Source organism: Suncus etruscus, chromosome 8 (genome assembly GCF_024139225.1).
Source record: "Suncus etruscus isolate mSunEtr1 chromosome 8, mSunEtr1.pri.cur, whole genome shotgun sequence".
Classification (NCBI taxonomy): domain Eukaryota; kingdom Metazoa; phylum Chordata; class Mammalia; order Eulipotyphla; family Soricidae; genus Suncus; species Suncus etruscus.
This window is the reverse complement of record NC_064855.1, coordinates 13,893,768-13,913,198: the sequence shown is the minus strand read 5'-3', so window position 1 is coordinate 13,913,198 and position 19,431 is coordinate 13,893,768. Positions and strand designations below refer to the sequence as shown.

The following is a 19,431-nucleotide window of genomic DNA, read 5'->3' as shown; positions in this document are numbered from 1 at the left end:
TTCAGTGTTGTTGGTAGTTATGGTATTAGGGTACACAGTCACCACCACCAAAGTGCCCAAGAACCCCCACATCCATCAGCCTCGGCGGCACATTCTGTCTGCGTACTCCCCACAAATCTAGAGTGGACCCGCTTCAAGAGGACTGTGCTGAAGATCAAAGTGTCTGGTTCCTTTAAGCACCACCAAGGTAGCCCTGGTGGCATCAGCACTGCCCTACCGCATCCTGGCAGTGAACTGTCAGTACAACCTGGTCTGACTAAGGGTTGATGGGAATATCTCCCCTCTCACCCCCAGCAATGCTTAGAAACCCCATTCCTCAGCATAGAAAGGCAAGGGTGCATGTGTACAGAGACTGATTGGACCATGGATTTGGGTATAATTTCTTAGGAACTGAGTGCAATGTCTACTTGTGTTGATTAGGCTGCAGGAAAGTAGGTGTTTTCAACTGTATCATTTGGACTAGACTGATAAAACTGCAGAAGACAGTCTATCAAAATTTCAAATGTACATATGCATAATGAGTCATTTGAGCCAGCAATCCTGTTCTTAGTGATTTCCCTAAAAGCAATGACGATATTGGCTTACATACTTAGATAAGAATATCTATAGCATAAACTATATGACCTCACCATAAACTAGAACAATGCTCGCAATAAAAAACACTGAATTGGGCCCAGAGAGATAGCACAGCAGCGTTTGCCTTGCAAGCAGCCGATCCAAGACCAAAGGTGGTTGGTTCGAATCCTGGTGTCCCATATGGTCCCCCGTGCCTGCCAGGAGCTATTTCTGAGCAGATAGCCAGGAGTAACCTCTGAGCACCGCCGGGTGTGGCCCCAAAACCAAAATCAAAACCAAAACAAACAAACAAAAAAACTGAATTATTGCTATAGTGTGATTAATTTAATACCATAAACATTACATCAGGTGAAAGAAATCAGACACAAATAAGTACATGCATAATTTTCTTTTTATGTGAATCTTTTTAGCTGGAACAAGCTAAACTCATTCATAGTAGGAAAGATATTAGAAAAGTGGTTATCTGGGGCCGGAGAGATAGCATGGAGGTAAGGCGTTTGCCTTTCATGCAGAAGGTCATCGGTTCGAATCCCGGCTTCCCATATGGTCCCCCGAGCCTGCCAGGAGCGATTTCTGAGTGTGGAGCCAGGAGTAACCCCTGAGAACTGCTGGGTGTGACCCAAAAAACAAAAAACAAAAAACAAAAAAAAAAAAAAAGTGGTTATCTGGGGCTGGAGAGATAGCATGGAGGTAGGACATTTGCCTTGCATGCAGAAGGATGGTGGTTCGAATCCCGGCATTCTATATGGTTCCCCAAGCCTTCCAGGAGCGATTTCTGAGTGTAGAGCCAGGAGGAACCCCTTAGCGCTGCCAGACCCAAAAACCCAAAAACCAATCCCCTTTCCCCAAAAAAAGAAAAAAAGAAAAGTGGTTATCGTTGAGTGAGAGAAATAGATTGCCTGTCTCAGAGACTATGTGGAGGAGGAGGGAAATAGGGGACACTGGTTGTTGTTTAAAATATCAAATATAAAGTATAAAGTCCACGTGTTGGTGAGACCACCCTAGGCACCATGTTTCTAACCACTCAGGCAGATGGGTCTGATGAAGGGTAGTAGCGACAGAGAAATAATTCACAAGCAGTTAGTTAAAGTTTCATCGAAGTGACCTTTTATTCTGTGGCCTTCTCTGCTATATGCTTTTCTTCACATGTGCTTCTCTGCTAAGCTTTCTGCCCCCCCCCCCCGTTTTCTGCTGCTTCTTTTGTGTCCCTCCCCCTTTTTCTTTATTCAAAACAGCCTGTCCCATCCGAGGTTAGGGAAACAGGAAATAGGAGAAGGAATACCTTAAAACTGATGGCAGGAAAGTTACAGGGGTGAAGGGAGGTATACATTTTATGACTGAAACCCAACTACGAACATGTAACCATGTAATCAAGTAAAAAATACTTAGGGAGCCAGAGGGATAGCACAGTGGTAGGGCATTTGCCTTGCATGCTGCTGACCCAGAATGGACCCGAATTCAATTACTGGCATCCCATATGGTCCCCAAGCCTGCCAGGAGTCATTTCTGAGAGCAGAGCCAGGAGTAACTTCCGAGTGCTGCCAGGTGTGGACCCAAAACAACAATAAAAACACCAAACAAATAAACAAAAAAGAAATTATTAAAAAAAAATAGAAGTGGTTATCATTGGCTATGTGGGAACTCAGAAGAAGGAAAGAACATTCTGAGGCAATTGTAAAATATATACATGTAATTTTCAATTTAAAACCTAAACAGATCTTGAACTCTTGTTAATGATGTGCATGCTTAACTATTTAGAGGTAAAGTTTGCTTATATCTTTTACCTATTCTGAAATATATCTAGAAAATAAGATGGACTGATAGAAGGTTGAGTAGGTACACAGATGCTAGAGCAAGTTCAGCAAGTATTACTTATGGAATATAGGCTTTTGTGTATATGAATGAGTGCTTACTGTACAAATTAAAAGATTTTCTGGATTTTTGAACATCTTTATCGTTATAGAAGTATGTGTACCCTTTAATATAACATTCTAGAAACTTATTCTACAGATAAATGTACACGTACAAAAGTGTATATTTTAAATCATTTATTGCAGTACTGTTTATTGTAGAAAATTGAAATAATGTCTGTGTCTATCTGTGTAAAGCATAGTTAAAACAACTATCATTTATTCATAGAATTAAATGTCATGCAGCCATTAAAAACATAGAGCTATTTCTATATTAGACAGCTTATTTAGATCACTTTCAAGTTATATTAATAAGTAATAGATACAAATATACATATATAGGGGCAGGGGGGGAAATATGTGTGTGTTCTGTTACCAATTAAATGAGTGAATGTATGACTATATTCTACTGTCCTCATTGTTCTCAAGGACACACACACAGTTTGCATTAAGACAAGCATACTAATGTACATATTTGTTTGCTTAGAGTCATTCTCACAGGTTACTCTGCAAATGCCCATTAGTGATTCTTCTTTGGAAATAATTGGTGTGAGGTGGCTAGAGCACAGGATTGAAAGGAGACAGATTTTATTATTGTCTATGACTTCTGCATTTTGTGCCATAATTACATGTTCAGAAATATAATCTAGGGGATTGTCCATTAAGTTAGAAAAGAAAATTGAGAAAAAAGAGCCACAGAAGTGAGAGAGAATGTATTATGGTCAAAGCCAAAGAAGAAGACAGCCGCTCAGGGGCAAGTCCCCAATATGGATGCCACTGCAGAGAGGCCAGAAGAGTGCTAGTGAAAGTTTGTTTGGTCTAGGGACCGTGGGCTCACCCATTTTCTGAGCAGTAACAGAACTCTGGCTTTTTCCTGTCTTCCTTTCAGCGCTTAGAAGACTATCAGCGTCGTCTTGATACCTCCAATCTCAAGATGTCAGAGTACCCAAATGTTGAAGAGCTCAGGGTAAGAGATGGTCTAACCATAATTGCAAGTATCAAATAGATTCCCACCACCAATGCACCCCATATCCCTCCATCCACACCCCCTGCCTGTATTTGAGATAGGCATTCTACTTCTCTCACTCATTAACATTGTCATGGTACTTGTTAGTGTTCTAACTGCACTCACCCCTCCTTGAGGTGAGAATGTTGCACTGGTGAAGGGGTGGTGTTCTTTATATGACTAAAACCCAACTAGAGCCCTGTTTGTAATCACAGTGTTCAAATGAAGATTAAAAAATCGCACGCACACAAAAACAAATACCAAATAGAATTTACTAAAGATGTGGCAAGTTAATCACATCTCTCTGGCAACATATGTCACCTGAAGGAGTTCTTGTATCCTCAATTGTCTGTGCATACAGATATGATTCTAGTCTTCCTTTTGAATGTCTGGTCTTTGTGCAAATCATTTGATTCTTTGGTTAGGGGAATATTCTGTGTGTATGTATAGTTTTCTGTAACAGGAATCATCAGGAGACTGAGGCATAACATTATTTAATTTAGTGTGTCCTATAATAGGATAAGAGGAGGGCTATTGACTACAGAAATTTTCCATGTTAAATTCGAGTAAAGCAAGACAACCTAATTATTTTTCTATGAAGCTCTTCAGCAGCATGACGGTTGAGACCATTACAAGAATGGTAGCAAAGGAGTTATTAACTTCTACTTCTAATACATGGGCTTTAATGAAGAACAAAACTTTGTAGACTTTTCCTTTTTCCTTTGATTACATTGGGCGATTATTTGGGCAGACTTATTGGGTGGCTTTTAAAATAGACTTTTATGACAATTATAACAGCTTACCAAGGGACTGTCTAAAAAAAAATAGGCTCATTAACTTCACTTCTAGAAGATGGAAGTTTTCTGGATCGAAGTTACCAGTCATTACTAAATTATTAATAGTGGTCAACATGGCACTTCATGAGTGTTGCTCCTCAGAATCTCCTTTGGAACTGCAGCCTTGGATTTCATTGACTTCTGAGAGAGAAAATAGTGCATCTTCCTTCTTTAGCTATTAGAGAAAAATTACGTGCCTAGAGTTGTGATTGATCCGGCATCTCCATTTCTATACACTATCACCATTTGTTTGTCGTAAGAATGGAAGCCTTCCTGAATGTTCGTTCTGCAGGAAATCTTTTTAGAATATTTTCTGTAGGTTACTTGAACATGGTCTTTCATATCAGTAGCTGATAGGTACCAGTGGGTGATAGCGAATATTAATGACGTCTTTTATGCTGAGCCCATCTTGAAAAGAGATATGGACTCTGGCCTCACTGTGTGCTGGGAAATAATTAATTGTCTTTTGGCAGAATTTGGATTTAACAAAAAGGAAGATGATCCACGAAGGACCGTTGGTTTGGAAAGTAAACAGAGATAAAACAATTGGTAGGTATAATATCTGTCAGTTGGGGTGGCGAACAGAGAAAGGACAAGCACAGGAGGCTGCTCTTCATGGTGCATAATTACAGCAGTTAGCAGGGCTGTTTCTGTATGTATGCACTGACAGGAGATCTGATTATGTGCTTTTATTATCCTTGAAGCATGTTAAATATTCATTTGGCACGAAGCCAAAAATGTCACAATTCAGTCCCTTCCTGTCCTCCTTGGGATGCTGTGAGCCTCACCTTTCTCTAGGCCACAACAGCACACACTTGAAGCATTGTTTTTCATTGTGTGTCAAGTTATTTTAGCACAACAAAAAAACTCAATCTTGAATCAAGAAAAGGTGGTAGCAAGACAATTTTTTAAATGTACTAGCTTTAGCAGCAGTACAATTTCTCTTTTAATTTGTCATAAAGTTTCTAGAACACCTCTCAATTTTTATGCTAATCACCCTGGCTATATTTTTCTATTTCTAGATCTCTACACATTATTGCTGGAAGACATTCTTGTGTTACTGCAAAAGCAGGATGACAGATTGGTGTTACGGTGCCACAGTAAGATCCTGGCATCTTCAGCTGACAGCAAGCACACGTTTAGCCCTGTCATTAAGTTGAATACTGTATTGGTTCGGCAGGTGGCAACAGGCAAGTCTCTGCTGCACAGTGCACTAATTGCCAAGTTTCTTGCAAAGTAGCATAAAATACTGTGTTGTTTGAATCGCACTCTAGAATAGTTTGGTTCCTGTTTATATTCTGAAGACAAATTACTTAATTGACCTCTTTGAAGGTAAATGAAGAAAGTTACTTATGATGCCTAGATTACTGAGTAGCTTTCTGCTTTAATTTTTTTTAAGCTGGTTTGGTCTTTATTACATGTTTAAATCATCGACAATACCAGTGGAGATAGTGAATTGGGGATGACCCCAATGAAAAGACTTTCATTAGAGGTATGTTTTTGAGTTTTGAGAAAGAAGCCGAAGAAATATATGTAATGTTTTAAAAAAAAAAACAAGCACTTTACCTGAACGAATTATACATTAGATGTAGTAATGATGAGATACTAGACTGGAAAGCCTAGTATAAGGGTTAGGGTGCTCGCCTAGAATATGGCTGACCCCCATTCTATCACTGGTAACATACTGTCTCCCAAGCATGGCTGGGAATGATCTATGAGCACAAAGTCAAGAGTAAACCTTGAGAATGAGTTGTGTGGTCCAGTTGTACTCCTATCTTTGAAATGAGATTCCTTTTAAAATTTGTGCTGTAATGATAAGATACATATTTGTATATGTATGTAGTCTTTTTTCCTAAACCCCAATAAATAGTATTAGCAGTTTAAGGAAAGGACATATTAAAATAAATGTAAAATAACGTTGGTGTTCCAGACTAGGGAAGCTAGTACAAAGGAGCTAAAATATACTTTTTGCATGTGGGAGCCTTGAGTTTCATCGCTGGCATCTCATTGTCCCCCAACACTGCAGGTTTGATTCCTAACTACCACTATGATGTACCTAAAGCAAAAGAATCTTGGTGTTCAGTTATTTAGGTATTTTGAAGGACACTCTCAGATAAACTATTATGTTTGTCCGTACTGGCAGTTTATAATCTTATTTGCACTGAATTATAACACATAACACATAGATATACAAATTTTAATGACTGATTTTTCTGTAAAGTGAACATGTTTGTAAAGTGAGCATGTGTTGTCTCAATGAAAAGATGTAGAATAATACTAGAGCCCTATGGGACTTCTGTAGATCTTGTTATTTGCGAGTTTTGTTTTTTGAAATGTCTTTATTTTCCAGATAACAAAGCCTTGTTCGTCATCTCCATGTCAGACAATGGAGCCCAGATCTATGAGCTGGTGGCGCAGACGGTTTCTGAGAAGACTGTGTATGTGTTACCAGGCTATGGTGTTTTTCTTTGTCTTAAATAGAAATTTCATGCATTGTAGTTTCATAACTGAACTTTGAAAACCTAAGCTAGATGTGAACAAACACTTCTGCTCTATTCTTCTTGAGAGGCTCTCGTACAGACTGTCCCTTGGTGCATCTGATTTTAATTCTATCTCAGAAGTATCTTTGTTTTTGTTTTTGGGTCACACCCAGTGGCACTCGGGTTACTCCTGGCTCTGTGCTCAGTAATTGCTCCTGGCAGGTTCCGCGAACCATATGAGATGACAGGGATCAAACCCAGTCTGTCCCAGGCCATCCAAGTGCAGGGCCCTACCACTGTGCTATCACTTTGGCCTCTAAAAGTATCTTTTAAAGACCTAGTTCTTAGAAGTATCCCTTGAGTTTTGTGGATATTGTGTCTTTAATAATGTTGTAAGGCTTTTCTTTCTCATTTGAACTTTTCTAATTTCTGATTTCATAAGTGTGTATTCATTTATTCTTTTTTTGTTTGTTTTTTATTTTTGTGTTTTTTGGAGGGGGCACAGCCTGGCGAGCTTGGGGGACCATATGGGATGCCAGGATTGAACCAGGTTGGCCGCATACAAGGCAAACACCCTACCAGCTATACTGTCACCCTAGCTCCTGTTCATTTATTCTTTGATAAAAGTAGGGTTGGTTTGATGTTGGTTTAGTGTCTGATTGATCCTTACTTTTGCTCCTTGGGTGTATTTCAGGGGCATTTATTTTTGTTTTCCCTCTTGTATTTATGTTCCTTCATACCTCCTGGCAGCTGGCAGGACCTTATATGTCAGATGGCTGCATCAGTGAAGGAGCAGTCCACGAAGCCAATCCCACTTCCTCAGTCTCCACCGTGCGAGTGAGTGCACTTTACATTGCAGCCAGACAGATGTAGTAGCTTTGCTCAGAAAGGGTATGGGTGATGCTTAGCTTGTACTGCACTGATACTCAGAGACCTCACGAAGCTGGAAGATTGTTTTCTTTATTTCACAGAGGAGACCATGATGAAGAAGAGCCTCCAAAATCGAAAGGAGAGCATCATGGAATTTCAGTTACAAGCATGCAGAGCCCAGGTAAGCCACATGGCTACATCTTTCCATGAAGAACTTATTCTACTATCTTATTTATGAAATGCGGAGCATCTTTGACTGTTTCCTTCTATGGAGGTTCTAGCATCAGCCTTTTTAGCTGACTGATGCTTCTCAGCCTGTTGTGTGCTATTCCAGCTATTACTCTCATGCAGCTCACATAATTATTATCCCAAGTCTTTCTTTAAAACTATACTGAAAAGTTAAGTTTGAGATATATTCTGCCTTTTTCTCCTGTTCCATTGAACAGACAGAGAGTTGGGATTAGGATCTCCACTAATAGCATCAAAGCCTCAGCCTCATTCACTGGATGCCTCTGGAAAAGCAGAGGTTGATGATCTGTTTGTGACAGAAGGACAGTTTGTGAAGGAGCAATGTGAAGCCAGGACTCTCAAGGATGTTGGGGTGAATGACGCAGCCACAATCCTAGCCCCACACTTGCAAGTCCCAGAAGAGCGATGGGCGTTGGATGCATTAAGGAATTGTAAGTTTTCCTCTTAAGTTAATGCTTACTAGAGTGATGTAATACAAAGCAGTGGCTGTTTAAGAATAGAGTCTAAAGAAGTATAAACTAGGATTCTTTCTTTTGGGAAAAGACTAGAAAGCCTCCTCCCATCTTTATAAATAACTGGACAGTACAGATATGTATTATCTACCTGGTGGGATAGCCCCAAGAGAACAAGAAATATGATTTTTTTGGGGGTAGGGGTAGTTCCCAAGTGGTGTTTAGAATGCCTAGAAACACACACACCCGCCCCCTGCTTCTGACTCTCAGCCACTGGATCATCAGTTCAATGTGAAGCCTGGGGAGTGGGTGATATTCAGGCCCTGTGATAAGGGGGTTACTTAGGCTAACTGTGTAGTGAACAGGGGTCTCCAAGCTGCACCTGATGTTCAATAGGACTTGTGATGCTGGGGATTGAACCAGGTCTGTTTTACGCAAGACAGAAGCCTTAAGTCCTGTCATATTTCTTTGAACCTGAGATCTGTTGATTGACCCAGAGAGAACAGAGAAGTGATTATGAAAAAATGGAAAAGATTCAGTTGGGTGGGTAAAGAATGGAGGTTATTCAGACAAGACTGAGGAAAGAACCAAAAGCACAAATCAGGATATCATTGTGTCTTTAGAGAGCAAAAAAAAAGTAGAACAGTTGGTGTGTGGTAAGCTGTGCAGGCAGGTTAAAGTTCTTGGAGGAAGTAAGGCGGAAAGAGTAAGTTGTGAGTTTATCTGGTGTGAACTTTAATAGCAGTGTCCTCTATGCTGAAAAGATGGCATGTAGTGTTTTGCTAATGTGTTTTTGTTTTTGAGCCACACCCATTAGTTCTCTGGGGTTACTCCTGACTCTGCATTCAGGAATAACTCCTGGTGGTATTTGAAGACCAAACTGGGATCAGCCATGTGCAAGTTAAGAACCTTTTCTGCTGTAGTTTCTCTCCAACCCACAGTGTGAGCATTTTGAAGTCTTTTCCAAGCAACACAAATTCATCTAAAATTCCTATAGAGACTATAATAGTCATTGTAGCTTGGGCTCCTCTAGCCAGAAGGAGTACGCACACAGACGCACGCACACACACACACACACACACACACACACACACACACACACACAGAGGCACACACACACACGCACACATGCCAGAGAGTTTGTTTTATTCTTGCCCTGCTTGTAGCTGTCCTCTTTCTGCGTAGCTGAGAATCACTGGTACAGCCTGGAGTGGATCCATCTCTCAGGTGTATTGGAGGTGGGAAAGGCTGAGGGTGATTATTCTAGCAGTAGAGTGTCAGTTCAAGTTTTTTGAGCGAGGCTATGACTAATGAAAAAAGATTAATGTGGCTGAGAGCTGCAAAAGGATTTGAATGGAAAGAGTTCTGGAGTGGTGCAGTTATTAGTAAGCTGTTGCAGTAGTCTAGGCTGGAGGCTAAAAGGGTTTTTGGACTAAAGCGGTGTCAAAGGAATAAAAATAAAATGACTCAACAAATTGACTTGTTTAGGTGGGGAAAGCAAAGGAAAGGGACTATTGAGAGATAATTTTTTCCTGGGGTTCTTGTCAGCAGAGACCACCACCACTGCTCACTAGTATGCATTCTTTTATTTATTTTTTTAAATGTGTATTTGGGCCATGGCTGGTAGTGCCCAGGGACTGCCACTCATGGCTCATTGCTCCAGAACCACTCTGGGCAGTGCTCAAGGGGGAACAGTGCAGGCTGGAAATTGATCCCAAGGTTTCTCTGCATTTAAAGCATGTGTCCAACCCATTGAAAACTCTCTCTCTGGGCCCGGAGAGATAGCACAGCGGTGTTTGCCTTGCAAGCAGCCGTTCCAGGACCTAAGGTGGTTGGTTCGAATCCCGGTGTCCCATATGGTTCCCAGTGCCTGCCAGGAGCTGTTTCTGAGCAGACAGCCAGGAGTAACTCCTGAGCACCGCCAGGTGTGGCCCAAAAACTACAAAAAAAAAAAAAAAAAAAGAAAAAAAAAAGAAAAAGAAAAAGAAAACTCTCTCTCTCTTTCTTTCTTTTTTTTTCTCTCTTTCTTTCTTTCTTTTTTTTTTCTCTCTTTCTTTTTTTTTTTTTTTCTGGTGCCGCCTCTGGAACCTCACAGACGCGACAGGGGGATGGTCTCCCACCTGGTGCCACATCTGGAACCTCACAGACACGCAAAATCTCTCTCTCTCTCTCTCTCTCTCTCTCTCTCTCTCTCTCTCTCTCTCTCTCTCTCTCTTCATACTTCCCTTTTTCCTTTTTTACTTTGCCAAACATGATGGGTTCAGTTTGAAAATATGATGAGATTGAGATATAGGAAGGCCAAGGAGGCAGTGAGAGTAGTGCTGGTTATACTGTTTTAGCTGTACAGCAAAATAATGGGAGATGTACATATAATAGAGATCACCAGTTTGACTCCCATTATCTACCGAATTTATCAAACTCCCTCCTTCTAGTAACCACTTGTGTTCTTATAACCAAAGTTCATTTGTTTGGAACATTTTATATCTTCTACATACCAGTGAGTTTTTTCTGTCTAATTCTTACTTTGCGTAATACCTTCAAGTTGACCTATGTTGTTGCAAATAGCAATATTTCGTCTGTTGTTTTTGAAGTTAGGCGCACCTAGCAATTCTCAGGGCTTCTTCCTGGTTCTGTACTCTGGGGTCAGTCCTGGCAATGCTCAGGGAATCGTATGCAGTGCCTGGAATTGAAGCCAGGATGCTGCTGGCAGTACAGCAAGTACTGGAAGTACAGTTACCTATCTCTCAGCTCCAAGAGTTCATCTTTTTATGACTATGTAATTTCCCGATGTGACTCATCAGTGATCATTAAGTTGAGTCCTGGCTGCAATGAGTTGTTTTCTTTTTTCTTTTGTTTGATTTAAGTTTTTGTTAGGGCTTTCTCTTGAAACACAGGTTGTCAGTGTGTAAGGCAAACAAACCCGCAGGCTGTCCTATCACTCTCCCCACAGTGAGTGGTTTCACTGTCATAGATGTTCTTTGGATAAATGCCCTGCTGTGGGATGGCTGCTTCATACCGTGTTTCTACCTTACTCTCCTGAACTCATTCCCCAGGGTACCTCCCAGCAGCCACACTAGTGTGAGTTTCCCCAAGCGTTGAAGTATGCTCCACACTCCCAAGATGTTCACCCATACTTGCTGTTTCACTTGCATTTGTCAGGTGGTGACTTATTATGGTTTGGGTTTGCTTGTCCCTGATAAGTGGTGAACATTGGAGCTGGAATTTAAGACTAGACCTTTAGAGACAGTTAAGGGAGAGAGATGGATTGGAATGGCAAAACTAAGTAATCATGACATCCTCTTGAAAAGTTAGTGAGGGCTCAGGAGCTAATACGGCAGTAGCATCAGATCCTTAGACCCTAGCGCTGACTCACCAGCCCAGTAGCAGAGAATCAGTGAGAGGGCCCCGTAGTCCACTGAGCACTGTTTGGGAGCCCCTCCCAGATGTCAGGATAGAAAGTCAATGATGACCAGAAAGACTGGGGCAAGACCTGTTCACATAAAGGAACAAGATAGAGAAGGGCTGTAGAGATAGGACAGCTGGTAGGTCTGCCCGGGTTCAGTCCCTAGAATCCAATATGGTCCCTTGAGCCTATCAGGAGTGATCCTTGTACACAGCCATGTGTGGCCCAAACACAAACATACAAAATGTAATGCCTGAGTTGAAGCAGGAAATTGGCCAGATTGTTTAAAACCTAATGTATTTTAGATTTTATGAAATTAGCATTCATGATGATTTCTCATGGTTTTCACGACACTGTCACTGCGACTCTGTCATTGTGTGGGTGACCTCACAGTATACACTCCTCATGTAACATTCAACAACTGGTTCCCTTCTAAGCATCCACTGAAATGATGGTTTTTTTTTGTTTGTTTTGTTTTGTTTTGTTTTGTTTTGGGGGGTGGTCGAACCCGACAGTGCTCAGGGGTTCCTCCTGGCTCTATGCTCAGAAATTGCTCCTGGCAAGCTCGGGGGACCATGTGGGATACCAGGATTTGAACCACTGTCCTTCTGCATGCAAGGCAAACACCCTACCTCCATGCTATCTCTCTGGCCCCCGACGTGATGTTTTTTGTTTGTTTGTTTGCTTGTTTTTTGTTTTTGGGTCATACCCGGAGCCACTCAAGGGTTACTCCTGGCTCTACATTCAGAAATCATTCCTGGCAGGCTCTGAGGACCATATAAGATGCCGGGATTTGAACCACTGTCCTCTGCATGCAAGGCAAATGCCTTGCCTCAATGCTATCTCTCCAGCCCCTGAAGTGATGTTTTTAAAGGAATTTTTTCTTATCCTTTGAAATGAAACATAACCGATCATTGCAATTAAATGTTATTGTAAGATGGTTTTAGTTTCTTCTTCACTATTTAAGGAGACTCCTGGGTTATTATCAATAATAAAGTTAATTTTTGCATGTATGATAAGATTAGAAAAATAATGCCACATGTATAATGTATTTATTTATTTATTTATTTATTTATTATTTATTTATTTTTGGGGTCACACCCGGCAGCGCTTAGGGGCTACTCCTAGCTCTACGCTCAGAAAACGTTCCTGGCAGGCTCGGGGGGGGGCCATATGGGATGCTGGGATTCGAATCTCCATCCCTCTGCATGCAAGGCAAATGCCTTACCTCCATGCTATCTCTCCGGCCTCTAATGTGTTTATTTTTGGAAAAAAGTAGACCTTTCCTTTTTTTGTCTAGCTTAGTGTAATTTTTCAACCTTTTGGGCTGGGGGTTGGCTTTTTGGTTTTTGAGTCACACCAGCAGCACTCAGGGATTACTTCTGGCTCTGTGCTCAGGAATCACTCCTGGAAAGTCTTGGTGGACCATATGGAATGCCAGGGTCAGCCGCACCCACTGTGCTATTGATCCAGCCCTATTTTTCAAAATTCTTTTTTATTTCTTTTTTTTTTTTTTTTTTTTTTTGGTTTTTGGGTCACACCTGGCAGTGCTCAGGGACTACTCCGGGCTCTATGCTCAGAAATCACTCCTGGCAGGCTCAGAAGACCATGTGGGATGACGGGATTCGAACTACCATCCTTCTGCATGCAAGGCAAACGCACTACCTTCATTCTATCTTTCCGGCCCCAATTTTTAAAATTCTTAAGAAGTATCTTTGGTATATTATTTCAGTGATAATAAGGAAGGGAACATAGAGGCAGGTTTGGTATTGATTATTTATACTTCTCATTTGGAGAATTTCCTAAAACTGGACTTAATAACAAATCTTCTCCAGCCAGGATTTTATTTCTTTTTACAACAAAGAAAAAGTAGTCACTATGTGAGATTTTTGACTGTATGTTGCTTAAAAAGGTACTTAATAGAAATGATCGCTCATGCTCGGTTGATTCTGGAGGTCTAAGGTAGCCTTTGTGAATGTGTTTTTCCCCTTCCTCAATCTTCAGTGGGTCTATTGAAGCAGTTGCTAGTCCACCAGCTGGGCTGGACTGAGAGGAACACTCAGGAAGGTTGGGCACATTCCCCAAGATCGCGCACCATCTCCCCGGGGCTGCCAGCAGACGGTGCCACCCAGAGTGCAGAAAATGCCAAGGCCCAGCATCCCAGTGATGGGCACACGCCCTTTCGAACTGGAAGTGGTGGCAGTTCAACTAGTCAAAGCCCTCGGACTTCAACTGAATCTTCTGCTCCACGGGATTCAGTGGTACTGGCATTCCAAGACCGGCAGGCCAGTAATCTGCTAGCAATGGACCACATGCTTCTGGCCCCAGAGATGCTGCCTGTGGAGCCTGAAGGGGCCCTCGATGAGAGTGGAGAGCACTTTTTTGATGCCCGTGAAGCACATAGTGATGATAACCCATCAGAAGGTGACGGAACGGTTAAAAAGGAAGAGGATGTTAACTTACGCATCTCAGGCAAGTTCTCTCCAAGCTGGAACTATGACTTGGATCTTTTGTTTCCAATGTTTGTTGGAAACAAATGTTGTAAGGGCGTGAGAGGGCGAGGGGGGGGGAGGAAAGAGAGACAGAGAGAGAGGGGAGAGAGGGGGGGGGGAGAGAGAAGGGGAAGAGAGGAGAAGAGTGGAGAGGAGAGGGGAGGAGAGGAGAGAGAGAAAAGAGGAGAGGAGAGATAGATATGACTTGGATCATCATGAGGGGCATGTTGGAAACAAATGTTGTAAGGGCATGAGAGAAAGAGAGAGAGAGGAGAGAGAGATGACATTGAATAAAGCATAAAAATTCATTGGTAGTAGAAAGAATAGTGGTAAGTACATGACAGAATCAATAGCTGTCAGGTTGTAAAGAGTGTTTGTAGGAAAAGTCTTTCAGAGGAAAGGCAGGGCCAAGGGCATCCATTGCGGTGGCCCCAAGCAGAGGCCAAGGAAGTGAGAGGAAGCCAGGAGAAGGAAATTTGTAAGAGGGAAGCCCAGACAAGGTCATGCTGGGACTTTGTAATTCTCAACTTTCACCTTGTAAGATGCTAACATGAAATTGCTCACAGAAAGTTTGTTCTATCTAGTCCGGGGGTCGGCAACCTTTAAGACATAAAGAGCCGCCAGGACTCATTTCTGAAGGAAAAAAAAAACCTGGGAGCCACAAAACCATTGCAACATTTCAAACAAATATAGCACTACATACATTGTTTCTTATCTACATACAGGATCTTGCAGTTAGCTGTCAATCTGAAGAAAAAAAAGAAATTTTTCTCTTAACAATGTAAAACATATATTTGTGCAAATTAATAGCCAATTAAAATATATAATTGATACCGCTCCCCACCTCCCACCCCCCCTGCTATCCGCCCTGCTGTCAGAGCCTTGGCATAGCTTTATTTATTTTTTTCTTTTATTTATTTTTTATTTATTTATTTTTGTTTGTTTGTTTTTTGGTTTTTTTTTGGCATAGCTTTAAAAGAGTCACATTCGGCTCTGGAGCTGCGGATTGCCAACCCCTGGTCTAGCCTGAAGTGAGAAAAGTCTGATGATCTCCAAATGAAACTTGGTCCTTTAGAAGTAGCTTTGCCACCTTCCTGAGAGCTCTGATTTTGGCGCTCAACTGCCCGTCTCTTTCCAAGGTGCTTTGTGAGTGGGTACATATCTCATCCACTGTTTTGTCTCTCGATAGGAAACTATTTGATCCTAGACGGCTATGAAGCAGTGCAGGAGAGCTCCACGGATGAAGAGATCGCTTGCTCGCTTCCCCCTTTGCCCCCTGCAGGCCCACCCTGCACGGACTCCACCCACCAGCCCCAACATTCTCCTCAACAAGCACGCTCTGATGGGGCTCCCTCACCCTTCAGCCCAGAATACCTGGTGTCACCACGCTGGGGAACAAGGGAGGAGCCCAGCTTTGAGATTCAGAGCCCTCCTTTGTGTGCGGACCCCCAGAGCCAGATCATGAGTTGCATCCGCAAGATAGAGGCCAACCTGGAGCACCTAAAGGTATCCCCAGGCTTCAGGGACCAAAGAACTCGGTTCCGGAAACACCCATCACAGAGAGGAAGTGTAGAGGATAGGAATGGGCCCAGGCCCTGAGTGTTTTGTTTTTTGTTTTTTTTTTGGTTTTTGGGCCACACCCATTTGATGCTCAGGGGTTACTCCTGGCTATGTGCTCAGAAATCGCCCCTGGCTTGGGGGGACCATATGGGACGCCGGGGGATCGAACCGCGGTCCTTCCTTGGCTAGCGCTTGCAAGGCAGACACCTTACCTCCAACGCCACCTACCCGGCCCCGAGTGTTTGGGTTTTGAATTTGTTTTCTTTGATCATTGTCCATCATCATGAGGTTTTGATGTTTTTGTTTGAGAGGAGGTTTTTTGAGTCCCACCCAGCAATGCTGAAGGGTTATTCCTGGCTCTGTGCTCAGGAATCACTCCTGGTGTTGCTTGGAGGACCACATGGGATGCCGGAAATTGAACACAGGTTGATCACATATAAGGCAAATGTCCTCTCTGCTGTGCTATCGCTCCTGCCCTGTCCATCATTTTGTCTGGGTAGCAAAGACCTGAGGTTAACTGTAAACATGTCTTACAAATTGCAAAATCAGAAACAGTCGTGGCTTTCTAAACTGCACATTGATTTGGGTGTGTAAGTTTTTAAAGCTTTCTGTGTATTTGCCAAGACGATCTTGTCCATGGGCCATTGAGAGCAGAGAGCTGACAGTAGGTGTAGGCAAGGCTATTCCCAGAGCTCAGTCCATACTAGTGCATTGTTTTGCTTGGTTGTCATCTACATTTGTAGCTTCCCAGACATTGCGACAGTGGGAAGTGGTCCTGATGGCAGTTGTCATTTAAAATACTGGCCACAGATAGGATTTTTGCCAGTTGTTCATTGTTGACACTTTCAAGACTGACTTGTGTGTTGATTCCTAAGAAAAGGACTTTTCCAGAGTTCACAATGGACAGATATAGATGTGTGAGCCCCAGCATTTTATTCATGACGTTACTTAAATGGAGGCTTAAAGGGACCAAGTTAAAAGTGTCTGTAGCCTTTCAGCTCAAAACTACTCTAGTTTTTCTTCATATAACCCTCTTCCCTTCTCCATCTGATTGCTCGTGCACTCCTGGTTCTGGAGGAAGGAGACGTATTTGTGGGCAGGCCATTTGCTAGGAGAGTTACTTCCACATGTAACAGGACATCCCCACCCAGGTCACTGTTGAGCATGGGATAGTTGCCCTCTCCTCTGCTTTCTTTACATGTGGCAACATTTTTGGCTTTTGGGCCACACCCATTGATGCTCAGGGGTTACTCCTGGCTCTCTGCTCAGAAATTGTTCCTGGCAGGCACGTGGGACCGTATGGGATGCCAGGATTCGAACCACCTTTGGTCCTGGGTCGCCACTTGCAAGGCAAACGCCCTACCGCTATGCTATCTCTCCGGCCAGACTCGTGGCAACATTTTTAATTGTTGCAAGGAAACAGGTACAAGGATGGGACATATTTTCCCTCACCAGCCAAGCTTTTAATGCTGCTAATGATTACCTTCAAAAGCTGTGTATCTATAATATACAAAACGGACTAGGACCAGGTCTCTATTTTTAGGCCATTGCACTAGTCTTTGCATATATACATAGTATATATACAATATAATTTATATATGTAGAATATCTGGTTTCAAAAAGTAAAATGTTACTGCTGTTCTAATAAGAACCAACCCTCTGGACTTTATTTTATAGAAGATGGAGGAAAGTTACACCCTTCTTTGCCAAAGGCTGGCTGGATCAGCCCTCGCAGACAAGCACTCAGGTACGTGTTCTGGCATTGTGGGCTCTGGCACTAGGTTCACCCTTCTGAATGGCACAGTGAGCACAGTGACTGCTTCATATGAGAGTAGACGAGCCCAGTGAATGCAGTGACCGCTCAGTGTGAGGAGGAATTGTGCTCAGCCTCATCTCTTCTCTCTTTTGGGAACCTGCCCCTGTTTCAAGCCATGGAATACACACACTGTTGACTCTGCTCTGCTTGGGCGTCTCCCCTGCCCCGTTTCCTCCCTCTCTCTACCTCTGTGGAAGTAGAAGTCAGGAGACAGCAAGCCTGGCCTGTCTGATGGGTTTGCTGGTGCCCCTGGTCCACCCCAGGGTTGATCAGGGTTTGGCGTTAATTTGAGTCCCTCCTGATGAGGAGTGAGTAGAGCCTTGGGGAGTCGCAGGCTATCTCCATGGCAGCCTTGCATGGGCTTGGACGGGACTGTCATGGCTGTGAATCCAAGACACATCTCTTACCCCCCGGCTCGCTATAGTGTCATTTGTTCTGAATTTGACCTGCATGTTTCTTGATTCTTCTCAGATAAAAGTTAGAGCCGCGTGTCCTGGAGGTGACTGATGGGGGCTGGAGTTTCAGCATCAACCTTGTGTCACTACCCCCCGGCTCCCGCGTGGATGCAGAGAGAGGGTGTGACTGAGGATCTGCCAGTGAACCCCCTGGGCCTGATAGGTCCAGGATCCCCGGACCGGGACCGGTTCTCCACTGTCTGCCGTTGCACTAGTCTGGCAGGGAGGAAAGGGGCCACCCTCCTCCCGTGCTGTGGGATCGATTCCGACTCCGAACAAAAACCAAATGTATAGAGCTTTGGATGTAGGATATGAAATTTTACTTAGGCTTATGAAAAAGAGAAAAATCAGATGTATTTATTTGACTTCATTCCACATTTGAAAGCACATTGAAAAGTATCTCGCCATGTTTCGTTTTAATTGGGTAGGGTATTGGGGCCCCTCTGTACTTAGTGCAACCACAGGTCAGAGGTTGAGAGGAGTGCAAGGAGGCTGGGTAGGATGGGGAAAGACGGGGAAAGGCAGGGGCCTTTGCCACCCCTGAGTGGTGGTCCATGCCCTCTGCTGTTCAGAAGGCTGTTTCTTGGGGGACTCCTCACAGGCCCAGAGTGGCCCTGGCAGCCCTGGTGAGCACCACCCTCTCCCCCCAAGATCAGCACCCCTGCCCTGTGCTGGGTCCCCCTCCACAAAAAGGAATCCTCCGTGTACTGAAGAGCGGGCACTTGGAGGTGGGGTGTTCTCTTTTCTGGGCTTCTTTCCTATGCAGGGTTGGGGTTTGGGAGGGAGAGGAGAGAAAAGTTTATTTTCTTTACTATAAATTTGTTGTTCCTGGTGTTGTTTCATTTTTTGTCATTGGCATCAGACTCTGGCACTTGCATTCAGCTAGCCCTGCAGACTGAGCAGGAAGCAAAACTGGGCGAGCAAAGCTTCTTCGCCTGGCGGCAAGATGGGGCTGCTGAGGAAGAGGTGGGGAAGGGGGCGGGGGGAGATAGCGTGGACCTGAGAGTCTGGAAAGTTCTGACTGAATCCTCAGTTGAGTGATGGCAAGCGCAAGCCATGAGTACTGCTGATGCGAAGGCCAGTACAATTTGCGTACCTGCCAGTTTGACTCTTCATTTTTGCACTGACGGTGCCAAAGGGCTCTTGGAGTTCCAAGGAGGAGCCTGGAGTGGAGTGGAGTGGAGCATGGTGTGATGAAGCAGGGCCTGCTGGCCCAAGGCACTCCCACTGACCACTGCCCTGCCGGCCCTCTCCACTCCGCTGTGCCACAGGCCAGAGGAACTGCAGCCCAGAACATACACTGGATCCCACGGGTTGCAGCCTGGC

The 19,431-nt window shown here is 43.4% G+C and overlaps 1 protein-coding gene across 1 annotated transcript in view; it reads left to right on the top strand.

Moving 5' to 3' along the window:
• The window catches only part of ARHGEF12 (Rho guanine nucleotide exchange factor 12), a 148,686-nt gene extending 129,604 nt beyond the window's left edge, over window positions 1-19,082 (top strand). Inside the window, exons 31-41 of the mRNA XM_049778000.1 lie at window positions 3,376-3,453; window positions 4,802-4,877; window positions 5,351-5,518; window positions 6,679-6,766; window positions 7,559-7,645; window positions 7,780-7,859; window positions 8,125-8,358; window positions 13,787-14,254; window positions 15,464-15,780; window positions 17,512-17,581; window positions 18,122-19,082. Coding sequence (XP_049633957.1) covers window positions 3,376-3,453; window positions 4,802-4,877; window positions 5,351-5,518; window positions 6,679-6,766; window positions 7,559-7,645; window positions 7,780-7,859; window positions 8,125-8,358; window positions 13,787-14,254; window positions 15,464-15,780; window positions 17,512-17,581; window positions 18,122-18,132 — 1,677 coding nt within the window. The 3' untranslated portion in view covers window positions 18,133-19,082. The remainder of the gene's footprint in view (window positions 1-3,375; window positions 3,454-4,801; window positions 4,878-5,350; window positions 5,519-6,678; window positions 6,767-7,558; window positions 7,646-7,779; window positions 7,860-8,124; window positions 8,359-13,786; window positions 14,255-15,463; window positions 15,781-17,511; window positions 17,582-18,121) is intronic.
• Window positions 19,083-19,431: the final 349 nt, after the last annotated feature.